Below are 23,279 nucleotides of genomic sequence, written 5' to 3' on the forward strand. Positions count from 1 at the left end.
AGCGCAGCGATAGCAGGCTGAGGACAGTTGTAAAGGTGACAGATCCAAGAAAACGGTCAGTCAGTTTCAATATCATGCACAATATTGCAGATTTGTTAATTTTGAAATAGAACTCACATTTCTTTTTCACATTATCTGCAGAGACACCTTGATGCTTTTTGAGCATTTTAATCCTTCCCCTTCTTGGAAAGATTGATGGAGGCCTGTGCACGATTTGGGGCTGGTTGTCTAAAATGGTTTGTTCTTGTGTCTCTGATGAGTCTTTCCTTTGTTGAGTATCCTGACCCTCAGTTTTCTGTATCTTATCTGGTGTCTCTTTAGGGGTCAGGCCTAGGGCATATGCAAAAAGAGGATCAACTGACAGCAGCTTTGAAACTTCCTTGACACTCACATTGGTGTCCTGGACACTTGTAATTGTGTAATTACTCTCCAGCATCCCAGTGTCTGAGTCAACTTTGCTCTTCTTGAGATGGGGCTCAGTGTCTTGGGCCGTATCTGCAGTCATCTCCTTTGACACAAGGAGATCCGTTTTTCTCTTTCCTCTTAGAAGTACTGATTTCAATTTACTCAACAGTAATTCACCTTTTGTGGCAATCTTTTCAGGGGAGAGAGTATTAGTATACATTTCTTTAAGTGCTTCTGAGGGAGAAGTTGCTGTGCCATCAGTCTTTAAAGAATGTTCAGTACACTTTTGATTCAAAGTCAAACCATTGCTATCATCTGATGGTCTCAAAATATTGTGTTCAGGATTAACATCACTTACAACAATCTGAAAATGGTTTCCGCCATCCTTGGATGCTGTGATCTCTGTTTCATCCACTGCTCTCTTTGGAGCAGTGCTAGATTCCTGCTCCATTTCGACTGTGTCATTTACAGAGCCATCAACCAACACTTTTTCACCTTTTGTAGATTTAATCTTATCATTTAAAGACTTAATCTGATCAGCAATATCTAGAGAGCCATGAGGAACCAAGATTCTTCCACATTCGCTGATGACCGGCTTTAAGTCCCAGCGCTCGGTTTTCTTTCTCAGCGGAAAAGCTTCAAGTTCCATTAGAAAAATGCCTTCAAAGCTCTGCTGTCCAGGGTCTATCTTTTCCTCCTCTGCAACTGCTAAACCAACAGATGATGGTCTTCTAAATTTGCACTTTTGCCTCACTTTCCGCTTAACATGAGGATTACTCAACCTTGGGTGGCCTGATGATTCCTTGGCCTGATCTTCCTTCTGACTCTTCAAGTTCTCATCCTCCACTGATATTTGTAAACTTGGAGTCTCATCACACACTTTAGATAACCTTTTCCGACCTTTGTAATGTCCCCGACGTAGTTTCCTCTTTTGTGTTTTTGTGAGATTTGTGAACTCAGGGCAATCCAAAACCTTTTTGGTTTTCACAGTCTCATCATTTAAAGAGTTCACTCCTGTCATTTGTAATTTGACTGTTGAAAAACCAGAAAGTTGAAAGTCACTGTGCATTGTTGAAGACGCAGTACTGATCATACCTAGATTCTCATCAGTGACAGTTTGCTCTGCCGAGGTGATGCTGACAATCAGCTCTGCAGGAAGGTCATCTGATGTAGAGGGAATCAGGACATTTTTTGCCCCAATGTCATCAGTTTTGATCAGCACAGTCAGATCAGATTTGCCAGAGCATTTAGTAGCATCCCCAGCATGAAAATCCTCTGGTACAACATTCTGAAGCACAGCTGTTAAGTCCACTTGTGCTTCAGCGCTTGTTATACAACTGTCAACAGGTGTTTCAATGTTCACAGGAGATCTCTGGCCTGTCAACTGTTCCTCTGACTCCATGCTAACAAGATTGGCTGGTGCCTCCTCAGGAGATGACAGACAGATGTAGACATCATCATCAAGGTCTTCTATTCGCTCTTCTTGTCGAGGTGCCAGGATTTCTAAAGCTTTGGACAATGCCATTTGAAAAGAGACTGGTTTGCTCAAGTAAGACCTGAAGCTCTGCCATGCCTTGTTAGTCAACTCTGGACATGAGTAGAGGTGCTTGTGGGCATCCGGCACATCATACTGATCTGGAAAGATGCTGAGTTCCCTAGTGGGACTTGATGCCAACCCGGGATTTATCAGGGCTGCGTAACTCTGCATATGCTGAGCCAAGCGTTCACACAGTTCTTCACCTGGGCCGATGGGTGTTTTCTCAACTTCGCCTTCTGCATAATTAAGCACCTGTAGTACCTGCAGTATTTCAGATGAAATGGAAGCCTTTTTCTCTCCAGATTTGGTGTCTGGGAAAAATCAAAAAAAAGTTCTTGTTTAATCTCTGCTTTTGTGTTTATAAATATATCAACATAATAAATGAAATATCCACTGTTAAAAACATGCTGTAATCACCTGTCTGTATAACCTGCGAGACTGGAAACACAAACATGCCTTGCAGGACATCAGTTGCACTGGAAGCAGTATCTGGAAAAATACAAAGATACAGTGTGTGGCTGACATGAAGTTAAATCATGGTTGTAAACAGCAGGTTTTGTTGTGAGACCAACAACATAGCACTCGGTCATCATCTTTATATCTTACCATCATATGTGAGAAAATGTGAGGAGTGCAACAGGATAAGAAAACCACCATCATTCAGCTGAATAGTGAGAGCCTGTGCATAAATAAGCAAGTTTGTCAGATACAGTTTTTGGATGTTGGACAGCAAGAAAAATCTAACAAAAATATTATCATGAAAACTAATTGGATTGACTGGAAATGTCCATTGCTGAAACAATTGATTTGTCAACTGACCGAAGATGATTGACAATTTCATCAATAAATAATTGTTTATTTATTAATAATTGGCATTCTTTGAAAAAAATAAAAAATATCAATCACTTCTGGTTGGTTTCCTGCATTTCATATCAGTTAAGATAGAATACTATAGGTTTCTGACTGTTAGCCAAACTGAATAAACCACCACTTTTGGCTCTGATAAACTGTGAAGGGTATTTGTGATTATTTTTGACATTTTATGGAATGACTAACCTAAGCCCCACAATCCCTAAAAGGCTGACAATTAACAGAAACTCACAAGTTCTTTCTCCTTGATCTCACGCAGAAGTAGTGGAAGTGAGTTGGTTTCTTCTGCCTCAAAAGACACCAACTCATACAGACTAAAGTATAAGCCATCTAGGAAGACTGAAAGACATCAAAAAAGCCAAATTCCTTAATGATATGTTCAAAGAAATCTAAGAATTTTCCTTCTAACTCTTGGTTAATAAGGCTTTTTTCCCTAATATTTCAGATATGACACACCTTCACCAGAAAAACAAGTTTCAAAGACAGCCCTTGGCAATAGCTGTCTCAGATCTGACATGGAAATTGCTCTGCCAATTTTCACCACTGGTGGTCTACAAAAGGAAAAATAAGACAAAATACAGAAAAGAGGTCATTATCTAAATTATCAAAAACATTTAAGAATTTAAAAAAAGGTGTGTACAATCTATTTGCACATTGTCACTTACAGTTTTGCAGGGATTAAGGCCACTGTAGACCTCAGCCCAACATCATAGAACAGGGTGCCTATTTGAAGCTGACCCCTCCAAGGAAAGTAATGACAAACTGTTTTTGTGGTGGGAGAAAAAATATTTAAAAAAATTAAGAAAGTCACAACTTACTGTGTTCCATTAATGGATCTTTTTGACAACAATATTTACTTACAGAGATTTTTCACCTCACTGAAAAGAGAAATATGAAAACAATGATGAATTTGACATTATTAGCATTAATTTGTATGAAATAGTATTTGGTAAAGTACATGTGTTTCTGTGGTGATACAGAACCTTTTCTCCTGTGATGCTACAATCGTTGCTTTGGTATCCGTGTATGAGAATGGTACAATGGCATAAGGACAGGCAGCGCTGGGAGATTGAGTTGTCACATTGCTTCCATCATCTAGCAGCTCATACATGTAATACTGCAAGGACAAAACAAGACGCACTTGAGCTGCGTGGGTTCTATGCCAATGTTTCCTTCTTAACATGCACTCTTGCATTAAAGTGGCTTTGTATTTTTTTGTCTTAGGGGCGTGCTGAGGTAAGCTTATCTGACTCATTTCCGCTTCCGGTGCTTGTGTCTTGGTAGCATCTTGCTGCTCTCACTAAATACCAGTTAAATTTGTTAGATTTGTCATTACGGCAGCTAACTGTCCGCTAAACACTTATTCGTATAGTAGTTCTGACTAAGCACTCACAGTTCTTTACATCTTCCAGCAACTTTTTTTAAACAACATAGTTGTTTTCGAACGTTTGTTAGCTAACGCTACTCTACTTTAGCTTAGCTGTTAGCGACTTTAGCTTAGCAGTTAGCCATGTCATCTCTCTCTCCCTCTCCTACTTTCACTTGCTCGGTGTTCGAAAAGTTTGGTTACCCCTCTGTCAACTTTAGCGGTAACTGTTTGTGTAAAAAGTGTAGTTTATTTATAGACAGAGGCGAGGCTTAGTGAGGTAGAAGTCCGGATCCGCACCATGATAGATCAGTTGTTAGTTACTGTAGCTAGCCACCCCCCGATAGTCTGTGCCGGCCATCCTGAGCCTGAGTTAGCCTCTGGTAGCCGTCCCCCGGCAACTCCTGAGCAGCCAGGAAAGGGTGGCTGGGTGACTGTCCGAAGCAGAAATAGTCGTAAGCTTTCAAAGACCACGGACCACCACCAGCCTCACCAGCACTAAGCGACACACCCGCTGAGAAACCAACACTGGTTATTGGCAGCTCCAATTTGAGAAACGAGAAGTTAGTGAAGCCAGCGGCCATGGTTAAGTGCAGAGCAGGCGACACTGAGTCTTATTTGAAACTGCTGGCTAAGGATAAACGTAAATACACTAAGATTGTTATCACGTCAGCGTTAATGACTCCAGGTTACGCCAAACGGAGGTCACTGAGATTAATGTTGAATTATTTATTAATTAAAGCAAATACCAAATACCAAAATACCAAATACAAAACCAAAATTTCCACCAAACTGGAAACTTCTCGTTTAATTTGGCAAGATACTCTTAAAACTTAAAGGTAGGGCCTCCGTAATGACAGAGCATCGTACTACTCGTCTTTAATAGAGGAAAATAGGAACAACCCCAGGTTTCTTTTCAGCACTGTACCCAGGCTGACGGAAGGTCGCAGCTCTACTGAGCCAAGTATTCCCATAGCTCTTAGTAGTAACAACTTTATGAGCTTCTTCAATGATAAAATGATATCTATTACTGACATAATTCACCAAGACCCACCTTTAACTGGTATGACTTATCTCTAAACTCAGGAACCTTAGAAACAGCTGTAAAACCAGATATATGTTTAGACTGCTTTGCTTCACTAGATCTTTTGCAATTTATTCAATTATTTCTTCATCTAAACCATCAACCTGTCTCTTAGACCCCATCCTGACTAGGCTACTTAAAGAATTTCAACCCATAGTCAACACTTCTCTACTAGATATAACCAATCTGTCTTTATTAAAAGGTTATGTACCACAGTACATTAAAGTAGCTGTAATTAAACCTCTTCTGAAAAATCCCAACCTTGATCCAGATGTTTTAGCCAACTATAGACCTATGTCTAACCTTCCGTTTCTCTCTAAGATTCGTGAGAAACCAGTTGTCAAACAGCTGTGTGACTTTCTGCATAGCGACAGCTTATTTGAGGATTTTCAGTTAGGATTTAGAGTTCATCATAGCACAGAGACAGCACTTGTGAAAATTACTACTGAACTGCATCAGACAAAAGGACTTATCTTTGTATTGGTGTTATTAGATCTTAGTGCTGCATTTGATACCATTGACCATCATATCCTATTACAGAGACTGGAACATTTAATTGGCACTAAAGGAACTGCTCTAAGTTGGTTTAAGTCTTATTTTTTACATTGATCTCAGTTTGTACAAGTTAACGATGAATCCGCCATGCACGCCAAAATCAGTCATGGAGTCCCACAAGGATCTGTGCTCAGTCCACTCCTGTTCACTTTATATATGCTTCCTTTAGGCAATATTTTCAAGGAAAACTCCAAGTTTCATTGTTATGCAGATGATACTCAATTTTATTTATTGTTCAAGCCGGATGAAACTAATCAGTTAGCTTAACTTCAAATGTTCTTTCAGTATGTTAAAACTTATATGACCTGTAATTTTCTAATGTTAAACTCCGGATGGCATCACCCCTGCCTCCAGCACTACTGTGAGGAACCTTGGAGTTATCTTGATCGGACATGTTGTCTAATTCTCACATTAAGCAAATTTCAAGGACTGCATTTCTTCGCCCAAGTAATATTGCAAAAATTTGGAATATCTTGTCTAAAAATGACACAGAAAAACTAGTCCATGCATGTGTTACTTCTAGGCTCGATTACTGCAATTCTTTATAATCAGTCTCGCTTTCTCTCTCTCTCTGCCCGTCTCTTCTTTCTCTATCTCACCCCAAACCCGGTTGAATTGGATTTTTGTATTTGTGTACATTTCTATTGGGATATGGATCATCTGGGTCTGAAATACAGTTTATACTAAACACTATTGTGTTCATAAGGAAGTACACACAGACAGATTAGAAAGACATATATACCCCTGTTCCACTTAAATTAGCACGTATTTGCAGGGTTTTAAGCGTGGGTAAACATGCTAAAAATAGGCATTAGAGTCCCTTCCCGTTGCCAGGAGGCGAGTAGGCCTAAATGGTGTTTAACATTCAACATCATGAACGCACCGGAAAATGGTGTTTAACATTTAACATCATGAACGCACCGGAAAACAGGGTTAGTAAACAGCATAAAGCAAAATGTAAGCTTTTTACGGCTGTTGCTGGTCTTTATATCTGTTACTTATTCAGTCTCTCTTTCAAACTTGGTGCTGACCAAATATGAAACAATGTCCAAGCCTTGTTAGGCGGACATAGATTTGTGGCCTAGTTGACAGAACTTCATCTACCACCACAGGCAACATGCATCGTAGCATTGTGCTGGAAAAAGAGCATTAGAGTGTCTACTTGGGCACTATGTTTACATCACTGTCGATCGGCGCTGGAACCAATCGAGAACTGTGATAACTGCAGAGTTATTTGTCATGGGAATGAAGGCTGATTGTAACTATTCCCACAAAAAATAAAAGCCAGATGTTACTGTTTTTTTAAGTTCATGTTTTTTTTGTCTTTGTAACCTTCCATTGAAATCAGTATAGTTTGTTGGAACAGTGTAATTAACATGCATTTGTAGCAATATATAACAGTGTTTCTCAAATGGGGGCACGTGTACCCCTAAGGGTACTTTGGAGTATTGCAGGGGGCACGTAAGATATTCAAAAAAATATCAGTCAGGCATAATTCTTAAAATAATGACACAATACAATTTTTTAATAGATTTAGTGATTCTTGTTTTTGTAGAAGTAGCATTTTGTGTTATTTTGTTTTTTGTAGTGTTTTCCTGTATTGTGCCTCTTTACATAGCAAGGTTATTTTTTGTCTATCAAAAATGTTGTGTGCTGGTCAGGGGTAGAGAAATGAAAAGAAAATTTTAAGGAGGTTCATTTTTGTTAAAAACGTGAGAACCCTTACATGCCTCTTCTTACCTGGGTTCTCTCGAAGGCAAGAAAGGAGCTTGTTTTGGCAGATACTGAAGGCAACTGTTCTGACACATGACAGTCAAACCCCACAGTGGGCGCAGTGAGGTTCTGGGTGTAGTTCTCTAAAACCTTTTTAACTCTACCCTGTTGGTAACAAGAAAGGACAAAGATGTTGTTCAAAAGGTTTTCTAGGAACACAAACACAATGACTGCATACCAAGAAATATTTCACAATTTCTTTCTTTCAATACCTTTGTCAGCCTGATGATGGCAATGTATCCAGATTTTCCATGATACCAGCGATTGAGATCCAAACAGTCAGAGTACATAGATATATAAACACCTAAGCAAACAAAGAAAACGTTCACTTAATGTGTCTAGTTAAAAATAAATAAAGGGTCACTTTTCAATATCACCATTTGAGGACATAATGAACCAATACAATTAACTTAGAACTTTAATATGTCTTTCACAACACCTGGCACTTCTACAGCAGCGAGGCTGCACCTTGAAAGATTATTGTGTAACAGCTGTCAAGGACACACCACACGTTTAACAATCGGAATGACCTCACCGTAAACACTGGAGCTGAACATGAATTCTAAACAATGTTAGATTATGTTCTCTATCCAGTTTTTAATAAGCCATATTACATACGTTTCTTTATGGGGTAAACACTAAAGATACTTTAAGCAATTTCTTTTACCTAGAAATAGTCTGACTTTGGCGTTGCTTCACGTCGACTTTGTCTTGGCCAAAAAATTACACTTGAAAAACAACGTAAAGACTACAGATGACGGCAACTACCATGTTTGTTCTAAGCCTGCGTGAGAGGCAATAACTCTCCATACCAGCAGGTGGCGGTAATCTATTTGTCATTTAAAAAGAGAAAGCGGATAAAACGTCGCTATGATACCTACAACAAAAAAATCAGTCCTAAAAAAAAACTACGCCGACGGTCCAAGTTAGGCCGACGGCCAAGTTATCAGGGCCTTAATGGCCACCAATTACTAGGTTTTTAATAGTTAACTCCAATACTTCTAATGTATCTGTGTGAGAATTAAAAAAAAAATAAAAATGAATTGATAGGAGACTGATGTCAGCAGACTGAAGAATAAGGTGTGGACGTTTCCACTTCCTCACTAAAGGGCCTATTTGTGTCTTACAAATACATAATGTAATAGGACCTTAGACCTCATGTTATTACAATATAAAAAGTATAATTACATAATTACAATGCATTGAAATATGAATGGGGATAGTTAAAACTCTTGACAAAGAGCAACATTCAGGTAAATTCTCACAGGTTGCACAATATCTGAATGTAGGAGGCTAAACAAAGAACCAATAACCTGTTTGGTAGGTTTGCTGTGTCTTTTACACTCCCCCTGTAGCAATGCACTGACAAAGTGAAGGGAGTAATGGCATTTTAGAAAAAGTACAAACTGTATAACCTTTCCAAATATCACTTTTAGCCATTAAAAAGCAAGTCAATGTTAAGAATAAATGTGTATTTGAAGACATCTGTTGCAATGCCATTTTTCATGTGCAACTCTGGTGTGGCTTCATACCACGGTCTACAGAAAAACAAGGACTTTGACCAATGTTTACACCTGATTACTTCCTCACTTATCAAAGCATTGTGGGTGGAGGGATAACAGACAAAATATTTTAGAGGAAACATTTCAAAAGTGAAGTTATATTTTTTTTTAAATGAACAGTGAGACTTGACAATAAATGGCAGTATCAGATGACCACCCACTAAAAGTGAAGTTCTGTCCAAGGTTTTTTCCTGTTTAAACAAATTTTTTTTTTCTCAACTCTGTCACACCAAACGCTTGGTCTTGGGGGGAATTCTTGGGTCTCTGTAAATTATAGTGTGGTCTAGACCTACTCTATCTGTAAACCTTTGTTATAATGAAACACTATAAATAAACTTGAATTCCATGCTAAATTCATTGTCTTTCTGCCTTTGACACAATTCATATCCAAACGTTTGTGCACCAACTTATAGTTTCTGTTTCAGAACAGAAGATCTTCCACTTTCACTTGTACATAATAAATGTATGCAGCTATACAACTTGCTTTCACTTTCAAAACTTAGGGAGCAAAACCCAACACGGACCATTCCTTAGCTTGATCTCCTGCACACTACAGATACTTTGTTCTTCTGAATATGGCCATCAAGGTAATAACTTGGGGTTAAATACTTTAAAATGTTTTTTATATTTGAACCAAGTAGACAGTAATTAGATCTATGTTGTGTTACAGAAATTGTGCTGTGTACAAATCTGAACTGTAATAGGACCTCTTGTTCGGTCGTGGCTGAGCTGCTGAATGTCACTGTGATTTCACTACTGGTTGACATAGTGGCAGCACGAGAGGGGGGGAATAAATCATCATAAATTACCTTTAGAGGGATCTCCAAGAGTTGTACATGTACTGTTTCCAGTGAGTACACCAGTTTCTCCAAGGGCATTTGCCTTTAAACAAAGACAAAAAACGATATCAGTGAGACCTGAAAATTTGTTGGATCATGTTTTTTTCTCAGGTGTGCTGGTGTTTTAAGCGTTTTACCTTGTTGACATCATCAAACAGCAAAAACCCATAGGATTCTTTCAGATCCTCCTCTGAATATCCTACTTCTCTTCTCTTTGCCCGGAAAGCACAATACTGATGTAAAAGAAGAAAGTATGTTCATGACATGAGCAGCTGTTTATTAAATTATTTAGTAAATGTTAACAGATTAAAATTTTGGACTGACCTTTTCTTCCAGTGCCGGATTATTTAGCAAGACAGCGGATTTATACCTGAAAGACTGCTTTGACTCCTCATACAAGTACGCACTTTTAAGTGGAGCCAAAATTTTGTTTTGAAAGACGCCAGAACTTTCTGAGACAGTTACTAAAACACCTGGATGTGGACAAGAATACAAACATGAGAAGCATATAATGGCGATAATCTAAAATTACAGCTCATTACGTTTTCTCTTTACTGGAAGAAAACTAGTTTCCGGATATTTCAAAAGCCTAGGACTTCTTGTAGTGTGAGGCATGACACCTTATCTACGCGTCCTTTTTCGTATAATCATACAGCAGCAGTGCCCCTAACGTTAACGTCAATTCTCAAATATAGTTATGGGGAAGCAAATATCCGTTCCACGTTTCATCTTAATCCTAAAGTGAAAGTTACAGGAGTAGAAAAAGCTCACCACCTTTCCTCGAGGCACCACCATTTCCACTTTCCATTGCTGAACACTTATGGAATCTCTCGTTTTCCCTTTGGTCTTCGTTGAAAACTGCTGTCTCTGGTTTTAAACATTACAGCAGAATTGTAAACGTTAACGTCAGTCCTATGTGTCCTGTATCCAGCAAACATTCAACAGTAGCGTTAACTTGAGTTTTCGCCTCTGTTTCAACAGCGATATTAACAATGCGACAACCAGGAAGTTGCAAAATTAGCGGCCGTCCGAACACGAAGAAACAAAAAAAATCCACTTTTATCGTTTTACGGGTATTAAAGCCATTTCACGATTAAAGATCCTTAGTATTCATGCCTGGTTGGTCTACATATGTAGTCCGTTTCGAAAAAGAAAGAGAAACCTAACGAGTTGAAAGCATCCATCTTGAAAGTCTACACCAAACTGGTGGTGAGGCAGTTGTTGAAGCTAGTCTGACTGCGCCTGCGACTCACTTGTCCTGTGTGTTTGTTTTCCTCTTAACCGTTAAAAATTAACGATTGCTCACAATAACTGTTAACGGGATCCCAGTAAAACCCCTGTTTCACGTGATACGGCTAAGGATTAAGGTTATACTGTTGATTCTTATCTATTAGTGTTTAGTTTAGTGTATTAGAGATTGTGGGGAAAGTTGGGATCAGGGTTAACCCTACTAACAGCCATTGCAACGTCACATTTCGCAACGTCATATTACATAACCTTTAGACATTTTTGCCAACACTCACATTGGCAGCACCAAAACTTAAGATACAAATTTAATTTGTGCTGGTAATTTAAGATGACGTTTTTGTGTTAAGAAGAAACCTGGGGGCTATAGCGGAAAACCAGGATAAGGGATTAATCCAGGATATTCAATTTATCCTGGATGAATTTAGCCTTAACTTGGTTGCACAAAAGATGGTTTAATTAAACACAGCCAAGTAACCATGGATATACAGTGAGGAAAATAAGTATTTGAACACCCTGCTATTTTGCAAGTTCTCCCACTTAGAAATTATTGAGGGGTCTGAAATTGTCATCGTAGGTGCATGTCCACTGTGATAGACATAATCTTAAAAAAAAGTCCAGAAATCACAATGTATGATTTTTTAACTATTCATTTGTGCGATACAGCTGCAAAGAAGTATTTGAACACCTGTCTATCAGCTACAATTCTGACCCTCAAAGACCTGTAAGTCTGCCTTCAAAATGTCCACCTCCACTCCATTTATTTTCCTAAATTAGATGTACCTGTTTGAGGTCGTTAGCTGTATAAAGACACCTGTCCACCCCATACAATCAGTAAGAATCCAACTACTAACATGGCCAAGACCAAAGAGTTGTCCAAAGACACTAGAGACAAAATTGGACAACTCCACAAGGCCGGAAAGGGTTACGGGGAAATTGCCAAGCAGCTTGGTGAAAAAAGGTCCACTGTTGGAAAAATCATTAAAAAAATCAAAGAAGCTAAACATGACTGTCAATCTCCCTCGGACTGGGGCTCCATGCAAGATCTCACCTTGTGGGGTCTCGATGATCCTGAGAAAGGTGAGAAATCAGCCCAGAGCTAAACAGGAGGAGCTGGTCAATGACTTGAAAAAAAATAAGGACCACCGTTTCCAAGGTTACTGTTGGTAATACACTAAGACGTCATGGTTTCAAATCATATATGGAACGGAAGGTTCCCCATGCTTAAACCAGTACATGTCAAGGCCCGTCTTAAGTTTGCCAATGACCATTTGGATGACCCAGAGGAGTCATGGGAGAAAGTCATGTGGTCAGATGAGACCAAAATAGAACTTTTTGGTCATAATTCCACTAACCGTGTTTGGAGGAAGAAGAATGATGAGTACCATCCCAAGAACACCATCCCTACTGTGAAGCATGGTGGTGGTAGCATCATGCTTTGGGGGTGTTTTTCTGCATATGGGACAGGGCGCCTGCACTGTATTAAGGAGAGGATGACTGGGGCCATGTATTGCGAGATTTTGGAGAACAACCTCCTTCCCTCAGTTAGAGCATTGAAGATGGGTTGAGGGTGGGTCTTTCAAAATGACCATGACCCAAAGCACACAGCCAGGATTACCAAGGAGTGGCTCTGTAAGAAGCATATCAAGGTTCTGGCGTGCCTTAGCCAGTCTTCAGACCTAAACCCATCTGTGGAGGGATCTCAAACTCCATGTTTTCATCAACAGCCCAGAAACCTGACTGATCTAGAGAAGATCTGTGTAGAGGAGTGGGCCAAAATCCCTTCTGCAGTGTGTGAAAACCTGGTGAAAAACTACAGGAAACGTTTGACCTCTGGAATTGCAAACAAAGGCTACTATACCAAATATTAACATTGATTTTCTTAGGTGTTCAAATACTTATTTGAAGCATTGTCATACAAATAAATAGTTTAAAAAATCATACTTTGTGATTTCTGGATATTTTCTTTTAGATTATGTCTCTCACAGTGGACACGTACCTACGATGACAATTTCAGACCCCTCCATGATTTCTAAGTGGGAAAACTTGCAAAATAGTAGGGTGTTCAAATACTTATTTTCCTGACTGTATATATTCTTTGCAGTTAGCAGGCTAGCCAGGCTAAAATTAATCCTGGAGTCTTATGTGTTAAATCAGTCGTTGCTCTGATCTGAAATAAACGTGTGTAGCCTAACATTTACCACTGTCTTCTGAATGTCTTCTACTTTATTTTTATAAACACGCATTAATTGTCATTATTGCTGTCATAAGGGTTCCTATAGACCTAGCAGTTGTAAAACAGAAAATGTAAAAATGTGGAGTGGCTAGGAAGAAGATATTTTTAAATCCTTACTCATTCTGTCGGTCTCTCTCTGTTTGATAACAACAGCCGCATTTCCCTTTATGCATATTATATGCATCACCTCCTCGTGAGTTTCCTTTAGAAACCGCTGCTCAGCGGGTGAAAAATATGCCGCAGGCGTCTTCTCCATTTCTGCATCAGTAAATCTGTGATTGTTATTGTGGTCTACTTAAGAAAGCCTTGAACGTGCACTTATCCCAGCTATCTACACCTGGCTTGACATAGCTTCACCTTCTCATCTTGGCTCGGAAAACGTGCAACAACATGATGAGCGGATCAAACTAAATCAAGCTGCACTTTTTCAGTGATCCGGGATTTCTTCATTCTACTTTTGTCCTAAAGCTCCCAGTACTTCTTCTGACAGAATTTGGATTGAAGACCAGCTACCCAACCTGAGGGCTATTTCACAAAAACGAGGTAAGGGATTAAGCTGGGATTTCCCAGTTAACCTGGCTCAATTTAGCCTTGACTTGGTTACACTAAAGCAGAGTCACCCAAGGTACCATGAAGATTTATTCTGTAGAGCTAGCCTGGTCCCAACCAGGCGGCTAACAGCCAGCATTTATTAATCCTGCTACCTTTTCTGTTCACTCAGCAGTGGTTTTACCATTCTATATCTATGAGTGTTACCCTATTATCATAAACATACAACAGGTGCATATTTCTGTTCAGTTAAGTACTGTTATTATTTTTTTTTAAATTTGTGACCATTACTTTTTATAATTGTGACATGTGACATGTGATCCTTATTTTGACACTCCAGGATCTGGGTGGCTCAGGCTCTGTGCTCTCTTTGCTCACATCTTACTTGACAGACCGAACCTACAGGGTAACTTGGAGAGGATCTACCTCAAAACCTTGCCCACTCAAAACTGGGGTTCCTCAGGGATCAGTACTGGGCCACCTCCTCTTTTCTCTGTACACCAAATCTCTCAGGTTGCACGGCTTTTTGCATCACAGCTACGCAGATGACACCCAACTAATTCTCTCTATTCCCTGAGTTTGAAACTCAAGTAGTAGCATGTATCTCGGCTTGTCTGACTGACATTTCTTCTTGTATGTCTACACACCATCTGAACTCAACCTTGACAAGACAAAGCTCCTTTTCCTTTCAGGAAAGGGCTCTCCTACCCAAGACCTGACTATAACAATTGACCACCCAGACTGCTAGAAACCTGGGTTTGACAACCAACTCTCTTTCACTGCCAACATTGCTGCAACTACCCAAATGTGTAGATACATGCCGCATAACATCAAAAGGATATGTCCAATTCTAAGGCAGAAGGCGGCTTAGGTTCTGATTTAGTTTTAGTCATCTCGCATCTAGACTACTGCAACTCCCTCCTGGTTGGCATGCCAACGGAGGTCATTAGTAATTTTCACAAGTGCTGTCTCTGTGCTATGATGAACTCTAAATACTGACTGAAAATCCTCAAATGAGCTGTTGCTATGCAGACAGTCACACAGCAGTTTGACCACTGTTTTCTCAAACATCTTAGAGAGAAATGTAAGGTTAGCTATAGGTCTATAGTTGGCTAAAACATCTGGATCAAGGTTGGTGGTGAGTTCCCAGACCCGACATCTTGACATGGATCTGAGTTGTCAGGCTAGCGCTCTTCCGCTCTCTTCACTGTTTACCATTTGCTGCCCACATCTGCTTTAAAGACACTAGTACTTGCATACAGGGCCATGAACAGATCAGCCCCAGCATACATCCAGGACATGGTCAAACCCGATACCCCAACCCATCCACTCTGCTCTGCATCAGCCAAACAACTTGCTGGCCTCTCACAGCAAGGGAGAACTAAACGTAAAAATATATACAGTGTGGATTATATATATATATATATATATATATATATATATATATATATATATTCTTTGAAGCTGGACAAGTGTTTCTCCAATGGGGAATGCATACACCGAAGGGTGCTTTGGTGTACTTCTTGAAGACCTCTAGGCTAGAGGTCATGCTAGAGTCCATGCTAGAGTCCCCCTTAACCCCCCCCACCCGTTAGTGTATGTTACTATAGCTTGGAACGCGTTCAACTCGGGTGAGACGTCAGTTCCCGTAGGGGAACACAGCGTTTGTAGGTCAGTCGCCTACATATCCCATAATTCTGAGCAACCGTTTATTTGGACTAAATCTCTGCTGCTCTCTTTCAGCACCGGACTGCTCTGCGGGTTTTACAATAATGCAGCCCTTTCAGTCTTTATTCTTTTGCTTTAAATTAATAACATGTTTGGCTGAATCTACGTGGTTTACGGAGAAGAAAACAGAAACATGAAATGGAGCTCACTCGGAACAGACCGTCATTGTATGGAGAAATCGGTAATTAGCTTACAATTGGTGACCAGGAGTAGCTAGCTAGCTGACCCAAGACAACTAAGTTAATGCTAGCCAAGCGTATAACCAGATAGAGCTGGTAGCTGCAATGACTAACGTTAGCTTTAATTAGCTTTAATTTCATCGTGGCTAGCTTTCAGGCGTATAGCTAGGTCAACGTTAGCTAGCATGCTTTAAAGTGGATGTTAACAGCAATGTATACTGTACTCGTGTGTCTATATAACGTTAATATAACACCGACTGTAGGAATGTGCAGGTTAATGGGCCTCGCACTCCTATGTAGCTAACACAATCCAATTCACTAGTGCTATTGTGATGGTTTAGATCAAGGTGTATAGTATTTTGTGCCCCTTTCTGTGCCAGTTAATGTAGACAATCATAAACAGCTAAATCTTTTAAACTTTAGTGTGTATTACTTTTATTACAAGATGAAGACCAACATATACATTTTTGTGTCTCGTGTTTTATCAGGAATTGTAATAGAAAGCTCACTGTGGATATTTTTCTCTACTTTGTGCTTGAGGCTAAATGAAAAAATCATATTTCAGCTGCCTTTGAATGGTTTAATGACAAAATAAACTAGAAGAGACAATTTAGTGGATCATTAGTCTATGTCACACAGACACCCAGAAAATGTAAACCTTCTTGATTTGCAGCTCATGGTCTTGGATTCTGGACTGGCCGGTCAGCAGTGCATGAGGCCGCTGCACAGGGCAGGGCCCTTCAGCTACAGCAGCTGATCGAGGGAGGTGCAGCAGTAAACATAGTGGCAGTTGACTCCATAACCCCCCTGCATGAGGCGTGTATACAGGGACAGACCCAATGCGTCAGACTGCTGCTGGACGCTGGTGCACAGGTCAGATGGTGTTAGTGCTGTTGATGGCTTTTTCATAAGTGCATGATTGATTTTATTTTTGACTTTATTATGGCTGTGTCCCCTCTAGGTTGATGCTCGTAACATAGATGGCAGCACTCCGCTGTGTGATGCCTGTGCAGCCGGGAGCCTTGAATGTGTCAAGCTGCTGCTGGAGTACGGAGCCACAGTTAATCCTCGGCTGTTTACCTTCTCCCCACTTCACGAAGCTTGCATGGGAGGTGTGTCTTGTTAATACATCTGTTACATCGCACAAAAATGTATGTATGTTGAGTCACGTATCTGTCCATTAGGTTGGCTTTGGTTCATCAGTCTTGGAATGCCAGACCTAATTCCATAAGAACGTTTGTACCATGCATGTGAAAAGTGGGGCAACTAATTATCTATCTGGTAAAAATGAATCATCTAGGCATGCCTTAACTACACTAAGTTCCTCAGTGTTCTCTCTAAATAGTGCTTGGAGCACATTTAGCTCATGGTTTGTGCCATTTATGTAAATTTAATAGAAAAGTTCTCCCAGAGGCATGAACGTGGAAGACATGAATGGCAGGAGAAAAGGGAAAGCAGAATGCAGTACCAGAGCTCTTGGCTCTTGATTCTATTTAAATTCCTTTTAAGATGTAGTAATAAAACAGACACCCAATCACAGAATTACCAGTAAGACTATGGGACAAAAGTGTACTGCCTATGCTTAGTCTCTGGAACACACTGGTTGCATTATTGATTTAAAAACTAAAGTGACAAGTAAGGAGAAAGTTTTTAAGTGAAACTCAAGCCAAAATGTACTTATGATGAACAACAGCTTCCTCACTCTGTAATAGATGGAACTACATAAAATTTACAGCAACCTTTAAAACCTTCACGAAATGATTGTTGTACACTCATTTGGGCTGGAGTACTGTTAACTTCTAAAATTTACTTTTTTATGATTGCCTGCCTGCCTTGGGATTTATTATCCCAGACCCGCTTGGAAAGTCACTACGCTGCGGCATTTCATTTGGTTCTAAATGGATATACATTTTTCTGTCTCTCACAACAGGGAATTCTGATTGTGTTCAGCTTATGATTAATAAAGGAGCTTTCATAGAGGCACATGACTGCCATTATGGGACACCGCTTCATGTAGCCTGTGCAAGGCAACATCTTGACTGCGCAAAAGTTCTGCTCATTGCAGGTGAGTTTGTCCCCTGCACACCAGAGCTAGGTAAAATTAAGTTCCACAATACTTTGGGGTCAGAGCCTGGATTTAAATTACACGCCATTTTAATGTGATATTTTGGTTGTGACTATCTTTTATATAATTTATATGGTATTTATTTCAAGGCAGCAACTCCTTTTTTTATTTTTTTTTTTTTTTTTGTCAATTGGATGGCATTTCAAGATTACTTTTGAACAATCATAAAATAGAAGATTTTATATAACTAATCTGAGTAAGGATTAAAGTAACAACTAACAATATCAGGAGTCCCCGTGTGAAACTATTAATATCACTGTAAGAAGAGGTTTGTTTGTGTAAGGATTTATTTTTTTAATCACCTTATTTAATAGAGTTGATTTGAGAATGACCAAATTTAAATAATGGTAATTATATCTATTTTAAAGTATCCTCCGTATGTTTTCAGATAGGTAACTACAACTCTGCACAATACCTATAGTGTGTGTGTGTGTGTGTGTGTGTGTGTGTGTGTGTGTGTGTGTGTGTGTGTGTGTGTGTGTGTGTGTGTGTGTGTGTGTGTGTGTGTGTGTGTGTGTGTGTGTGTGTGTGTGTGTGTGTGTGTGTGTGTGTGTGTGTGTGTGTGTGTGTGTGTGTGTGTGTGTGTGTGTGTGTAGAGCCAACTGCTAATTATATAACTTTATAATGCGATTATTCCAGTATGGCATTTAAAATGATACAGTATTACATGTCATTGTTTCCCAAAGGGGCAAATGTGAATGCTGCCAAGATACATGAGACGGCCCTTCATCATGCAGCCAAATCAAAGAGCATTGACCTGATTGATCTACTCATGGAGTTTGGGGGGAACGTGTACGCCAGAGATAACCTGAACAAAAAACCCATCCACTACACCAGTCCTGGATCTCCTTCTTATCTCTGCCTTGAGTTCTATGAGAGTAAGTTTGTTTATTTAAAGTGTACATCCTGTGACTGCCAGTATAAACATAATCTAAGAGTACAGATAAAATGTCACTTTTGTTATTTTCTCTTTCGTAGATAACCCCCTCAGTCTACAGCAGATCAGCAGAGTGGCTGTGAGAGGGGCGCTGGGCACAAGAGCAAGTGAAGTTGTTTTCAAACTGGGCTTGCCCAATCGCATTATAAGTTTTCTTTCTTACATGCCACCTCCAGCTATCAAAATGTAATCACCAATGGGAAACTTAAAAGTATACTATGTAATATTTCTGCATTAAAGTGTTTGTATATTTTAATTTTCTTACCTAAGTTATCTTCAAATAATCTTTAAATTAAATTTAAAATGTTTTCAACAATGTTCAAACCTAGAGGAATCTGCCATTTTAATCAATGACACGGACCATATCTTTTTGTCCGGTAAAGACCTAATTTATTTATATATTTTAATATTGATCCAGCTTACTACAGTGTGCTACATTGACAAGTTGCTCATGCTAATGCTTGTTGGCTAAACTATACCATAACATTATAAGTTTACAACAACTTTGAACACGCTCATAGTTATTTATAGTATGATTGTTTTGACCGTGGTTAACAGTGCTAGACTCACCCATAAATAAAGTAGCCACGTAACATTAGCTGTATGGTTAGATGACTAATCTAATGCTAAGTTAGCCAGGGTGGACACTGATATGAAATATATTGTGATATTGTGATTTTAGAGGCTGGCTAATGTTTGCTTGCTTGCTTGCACCACAAATAGAATCTAAGTAATTATCTGGGAAACACTGCAGCTATGCCATGAATAAACGTAATGTGAATAAAACATTAATAGATTAAAAACATCTGTGAATAGATACATTTTCAACAGCATGATGGTTAACAACGGAGACATCCCACGTGTGCTTCGCAAAGTCATTAAAAGCCGTGTTTACCTCAATGGTTTTGATTGAGACCTTTAGCTGCAGAAAATTACATGTTTTACGTTTTAAGATACAGCTCTTATAAAGTTAAATCTAGACCAGTTATGTCTGATGGCTCTGTGGATCTCGCTCTCCGAAAAGTCATACGACAAGTTGTTCAAAGTTGCAGAAGTGCAGCACACATGACATGTCTTGAAACTGCCAAACTAGTAAGGTACAGAGAGATTTCATTACTTAAATAATCAGACTGTTTACCCAAGCAAATTAGACAGCATTATTAATTAGGCAGATATATGTACAGTACCATCAGCTTATCAAGATGTTCCGTCAGCAAACAACTGCCCGCCTACAAATCCAGCACACACAAGAACAGGAGCTTCCCACTAGAGTCATGTTTAAGGCAACCAAATTAATGTTTAGTCCAGTATTTAATCGCAGTTAAATCCTTTGTTTGCAAGAAAAATGGCTGCCTCTATTGATTTAAGAAGGATGCAACTCAACCATAAATGACTTCTATGCTCACCAGACCTCCTCTCAGGACGGTGTGAGCAGACTGTCCATCAACAAAGACTCTCCTGTTTGCTCTTTGCACTTGTTTATTACTACATGTGGGGTCTGACCCCACCTTCACCCTGAGCATAGGCTAAATCTGCCACACCCATGTGGGTGTGTTGGGCCCTAAACAATGAGTTCCTAGACACATTTTCTTCGAATCTCAACAAAGCTTTAATTTAAAAACACTGGATAAAAAATATAAAATACAAGCTGTTTCAGTGTTCATCGAAACACCTTCATTAGTGGTTGAGTGTGCGCACAAAGCAATCCTGGCCTTAATACACAAGGCAGTCACATGATCTCTTGGCATGAAGTCACTTGACTGTTAAGATGTAGTCCCTTTGTGTTGCCAGAGAAGATGGTGTCCCAGATGGTGATGGCTGAAGACAAATGATGTCTCAACCCACCTCTTATATTTGAAACATGTGGTGTTCAAACATAGCTCCAACAACAAGCCCACCTGATCCGGATTAAGTTGTATAAGTGGTCATGGCACAATTGTTCCTTCACAGTCTCTACTGCCGAGGTAATTGGCACGCATGTGAACAAGGGTGTAACATTGTATGACACCATGGTTTCATCCACTTTCAATGAGAGTCCCCAGACCTTGTCCACAAAGTCCTTGGAATTCTGTATGGGACTATTAGTGTTGCCAACCAGTGGTGGTAATGTAGTGGCCAGGTATTTAGCAATATTGTACGGGACTGAGTTAATACTGCTAATGATGGGTCTGAGGGGATAGTTTTCCTTATGTATGTTTTGGTAAACCATACAGACAAGGTATGGTGTCTCCTGGATACATGCAGTAATATAGGTTGCGATCTGTAACTCCTTGTTTTTCCAGTGTTTGTAATCAACTGATAACCTGTTTCTCATATTTATCAGTGGAATCTCTCTTTAATATCTCATTTGTGTTGTGGTCACTCAAGAGGGTTGTTACCTTAGAGTGATAATCCTCCGTCTGTGTTCAAAACTACTGTGCATCTCCACTTTTCTGCTGGTAGGATGGTAATGTTCTCATCCTTGCTGAGCAATGCCAAAGCCTTTTTCTCATGTCAACTGAGATTAGGTGGTGGGGGTTAATCATTCAAAAGAAAGTTTGCAACTTGAGCCCGAAGCTGTTCAGCTTCATCCTCGGGGATCTTCTTATTACGGATGGCTGATTTGGTTACAGTAATCATGTTTACCACAGGGATGTGGTCAGGTGCCACTGCAAAGTTGAAACCTTTGGCCAAAACCTCCTCCAACTTAGTGAGTTCTCTATTAGACAAGTTTTAACCCATTTGTCAGATATGTTCCTGGATGCTTCACTCCTCCCTTATTCTTCCGTACATGTAGTGCTCCGGCTAAAACCTTAAGCATGTGAAAATAACAAGTCAAACGTCTTGATTTGTCTCTCCTTGCTTCTGGTGTGTTGAGCCAGCCGTGCCTGTTGCACAAAGTCAGCCGCCTTCTGTAAGAAGTCCACTACTTTACTTGAAATCAGTTATTCATCATTGTTCATATCAAAAGTATTGCTTAATAGAGCTTGTTCATCGTGACCAAGTGTAATTTCATCATAGATCTTGATTTATTCAATTGAACCCAGAGAAAACATGTAGTTTGATTAATAGGATTACATCACTGTTTGTATTTTTATGTAATTATATATTTTTATTGTAAATATGTAAATAATTCAGATGGTTCTACTTCTATTAAATTTATGTAAATAAATAGACCTCTAAAGTACTATTTTTAAAAGAATTCCTAAGTGTTGTGTCTTCTGTTGTAACTGAACTACAAGCATTACAGTGCAAAGTTGTTATTGTTTCATTTGTAATAATGTTACTTTCAGAAAAAATTTTGCTTCAAAAGTTCTGCGCTTGTTTATGTGGTAATTCAGCCCAGACTTTTCAGACCAATTTGCATGAAAACCAAAGATGCATTACCATCTATTTAGTCTACATCCTCGACGGTCCACTTCCGGGAGTGCTCCGTTACCGACAGAAATTACCCTTAACAAAATACCAATAAACCAGAGCATGTTTTTCTCCAATCCCAGAATGCTTTGTGGACTAGCCAGACCCTCCTTTGCAGCGCCGTAGTGGAGGACGGTCTGGAAAATCAAGACTACTAGTGACACTGAGGGTGATCACGAAAGGTAGCACTAAAATTGACTAATTAGTGTAAAGGTAGTCTCAAGTGGGTTAGGGTTTTATCTGTCTTAATGTTTTTATTTTTAACTGTTTACACTTGTGTTTTATCTGTTTTTATGATTTTTTTTGAGGAAAAGCAATAAGTATAAAGGTTGTGTAATACAGAGAAAGAAAGACTCAAAGGGTAACACTTTAAAGAAAAAGTGTGAATGTGTAGTGTCGAAAAATAGACACGAAAGGCAGCACTAGATTGGCTTAATAAGTGTGAAGAAGAGTCCAAGGAGACGAAAGGTAACGTCTCTAAAAATAGTCGTGAAGGGTAGTGACACTGAGGGTGATCACGAAAGGTAGCACTAACATTGACTGATTAGTGTGAAGGTAGTCTCAAGTGGGTTAGGGTTAGGGTTTTATCTGTCTTAATGTTTTTACTTTTAACTGTTTATACTGTTGTGTGTTTTGTCTGTTTAACTGATTTTGTGTAAAGCACTTTGACTACAACACCTTGCCTAGCACCTATTACACTGTTCAAGTAAATCAAATGACAAATAAGTTGGAAAAGATAAGATAAACATCATATGAAGTTTTTTTTGGATTCATATTTTTTCTTGATTACTGACAGTGGATAGACATAAAAGGGGGAGAGAGATGGGGGATGACATGCAGCAAAGGGCTGCAGGTCGGATTCAAACCCAGGCCGCTGCAGGACTCGACATGGG

The 23,279-nt window shown here is 39.4% G+C and overlaps 2 protein-coding genes and 2 long non-coding RNA genes across 8 annotated transcripts in view; 2 read left to right on the top strand and 2 right to left on the bottom strand.

Moving 5' to 3' along the window:
- tasor2 (transcription activation suppressor family member 2) overlaps nucleotides 1-11,354 on the bottom strand; it is a 26,755-nt gene extending 15,401 nt beyond the window's left edge. The window contains exons 1-15 of one of the 5 annotated variants that reach the window (XM_034879633.1): nucleotides 10,763-11,353; nucleotides 10,316-10,464; nucleotides 10,129-10,224; nucleotides 9,962-10,034; nucleotides 7,803-7,894; nucleotides 7,558-7,695; nucleotides 3,796-3,929; nucleotides 3,674-3,690; nucleotides 3,478-3,574; nucleotides 3,269-3,363; nucleotides 3,045-3,151; nucleotides 2,549-2,621; nucleotides 2,360-2,431; nucleotides 1,324-2,253; nucleotides 118-1,158 (exon numbers count right to left, since the gene is read on the bottom strand). In XM_034879633.1, coding sequence (XP_034735524.1) covers nucleotides 118-1,158; nucleotides 1,324-2,253; nucleotides 2,360-2,431; nucleotides 2,549-2,621; nucleotides 3,045-3,151; nucleotides 3,269-3,363; nucleotides 3,478-3,574; nucleotides 3,674-3,690; nucleotides 3,796-3,929; nucleotides 7,558-7,695; nucleotides 7,803-7,894; nucleotides 9,962-10,034; nucleotides 10,129-10,224; nucleotides 10,316-10,464; nucleotides 10,763-10,799 — 3,151 coding nt within the window. In that variant the 5' untranslated portion in view covers nucleotides 10,800-11,353. Of the gene's footprint in view, nucleotides 1-117; nucleotides 2,254-2,359; nucleotides 2,432-2,548; nucleotides 2,622-3,044; nucleotides 3,152-3,268; nucleotides 3,364-3,477; nucleotides 3,575-3,673; nucleotides 3,691-3,795; nucleotides 3,930-7,557; nucleotides 7,696-7,802; nucleotides 7,895-9,961; nucleotides 10,035-10,128; nucleotides 10,225-10,315; nucleotides 10,465-10,762 lie in introns of all 5 variants that reach the window. The other 4 variants (XM_034879631.1, XM_034879632.1, XM_034879634.1 and 1 more) reach the window with 4 other exon arrangements.
- Nucleotides 9,655-14,777, top strand: LOC117949479. Its single transcript, XR_004657698.1, has 3 exons — nucleotides 9,655-9,739; nucleotides 13,941-14,015; nucleotides 14,362-14,777. It is a non-coding gene; the product is annotated as an uncharacterized LOC117949479 (long non-coding RNA).
- An 889-nt stretch (nucleotides 14,778-15,666) lies between these two features.
- Nucleotides 15,667-19,794, top strand: asb13b (ankyrin repeat and SOCS box containing 13b). The gene is made up of 6 exons (XM_034879753.1): nucleotides 15,667-15,930; nucleotides 16,602-16,801; nucleotides 16,890-17,040; nucleotides 17,859-17,993; nucleotides 18,740-18,931; nucleotides 19,032-19,794. Exons 1-6 carry the CDS (start codon nucleotides 15,888-15,890, stop codon nucleotides 19,178-19,180), a joined length of 870 nt encoding a protein of 289 aa, XP_034735644.1. The 5' UTR covers nucleotides 15,667-15,887; the 3' UTR covers nucleotides 19,181-19,794.
- A 670-nt stretch (nucleotides 19,795-20,464) lies between these two features.
- LOC117949476 lies at nucleotides 20,465-21,990 on the bottom strand. Its single transcript, XR_004657695.1, has 2 exons — nucleotides 21,897-21,990; nucleotides 20,465-20,579 (listed from the first exon to the last, which is right to left on the bottom strand). It is a non-coding gene; the product is annotated as an uncharacterized LOC117949476 (long non-coding RNA).
- Nucleotides 21,991-23,279: the final 1,289 nt, after the last annotated feature.

The sequence above is a fragment of the Etheostoma cragini genome, chromosome 8, assembly GCF_013103735.1.
Source record: "Etheostoma cragini isolate CJK2018 chromosome 8, CSU_Ecrag_1.0, whole genome shotgun sequence".
NCBI classification, from domain to species: Eukaryota; Metazoa; Chordata; class Actinopteri; order Perciformes; family Percidae; genus Etheostoma; species Etheostoma cragini.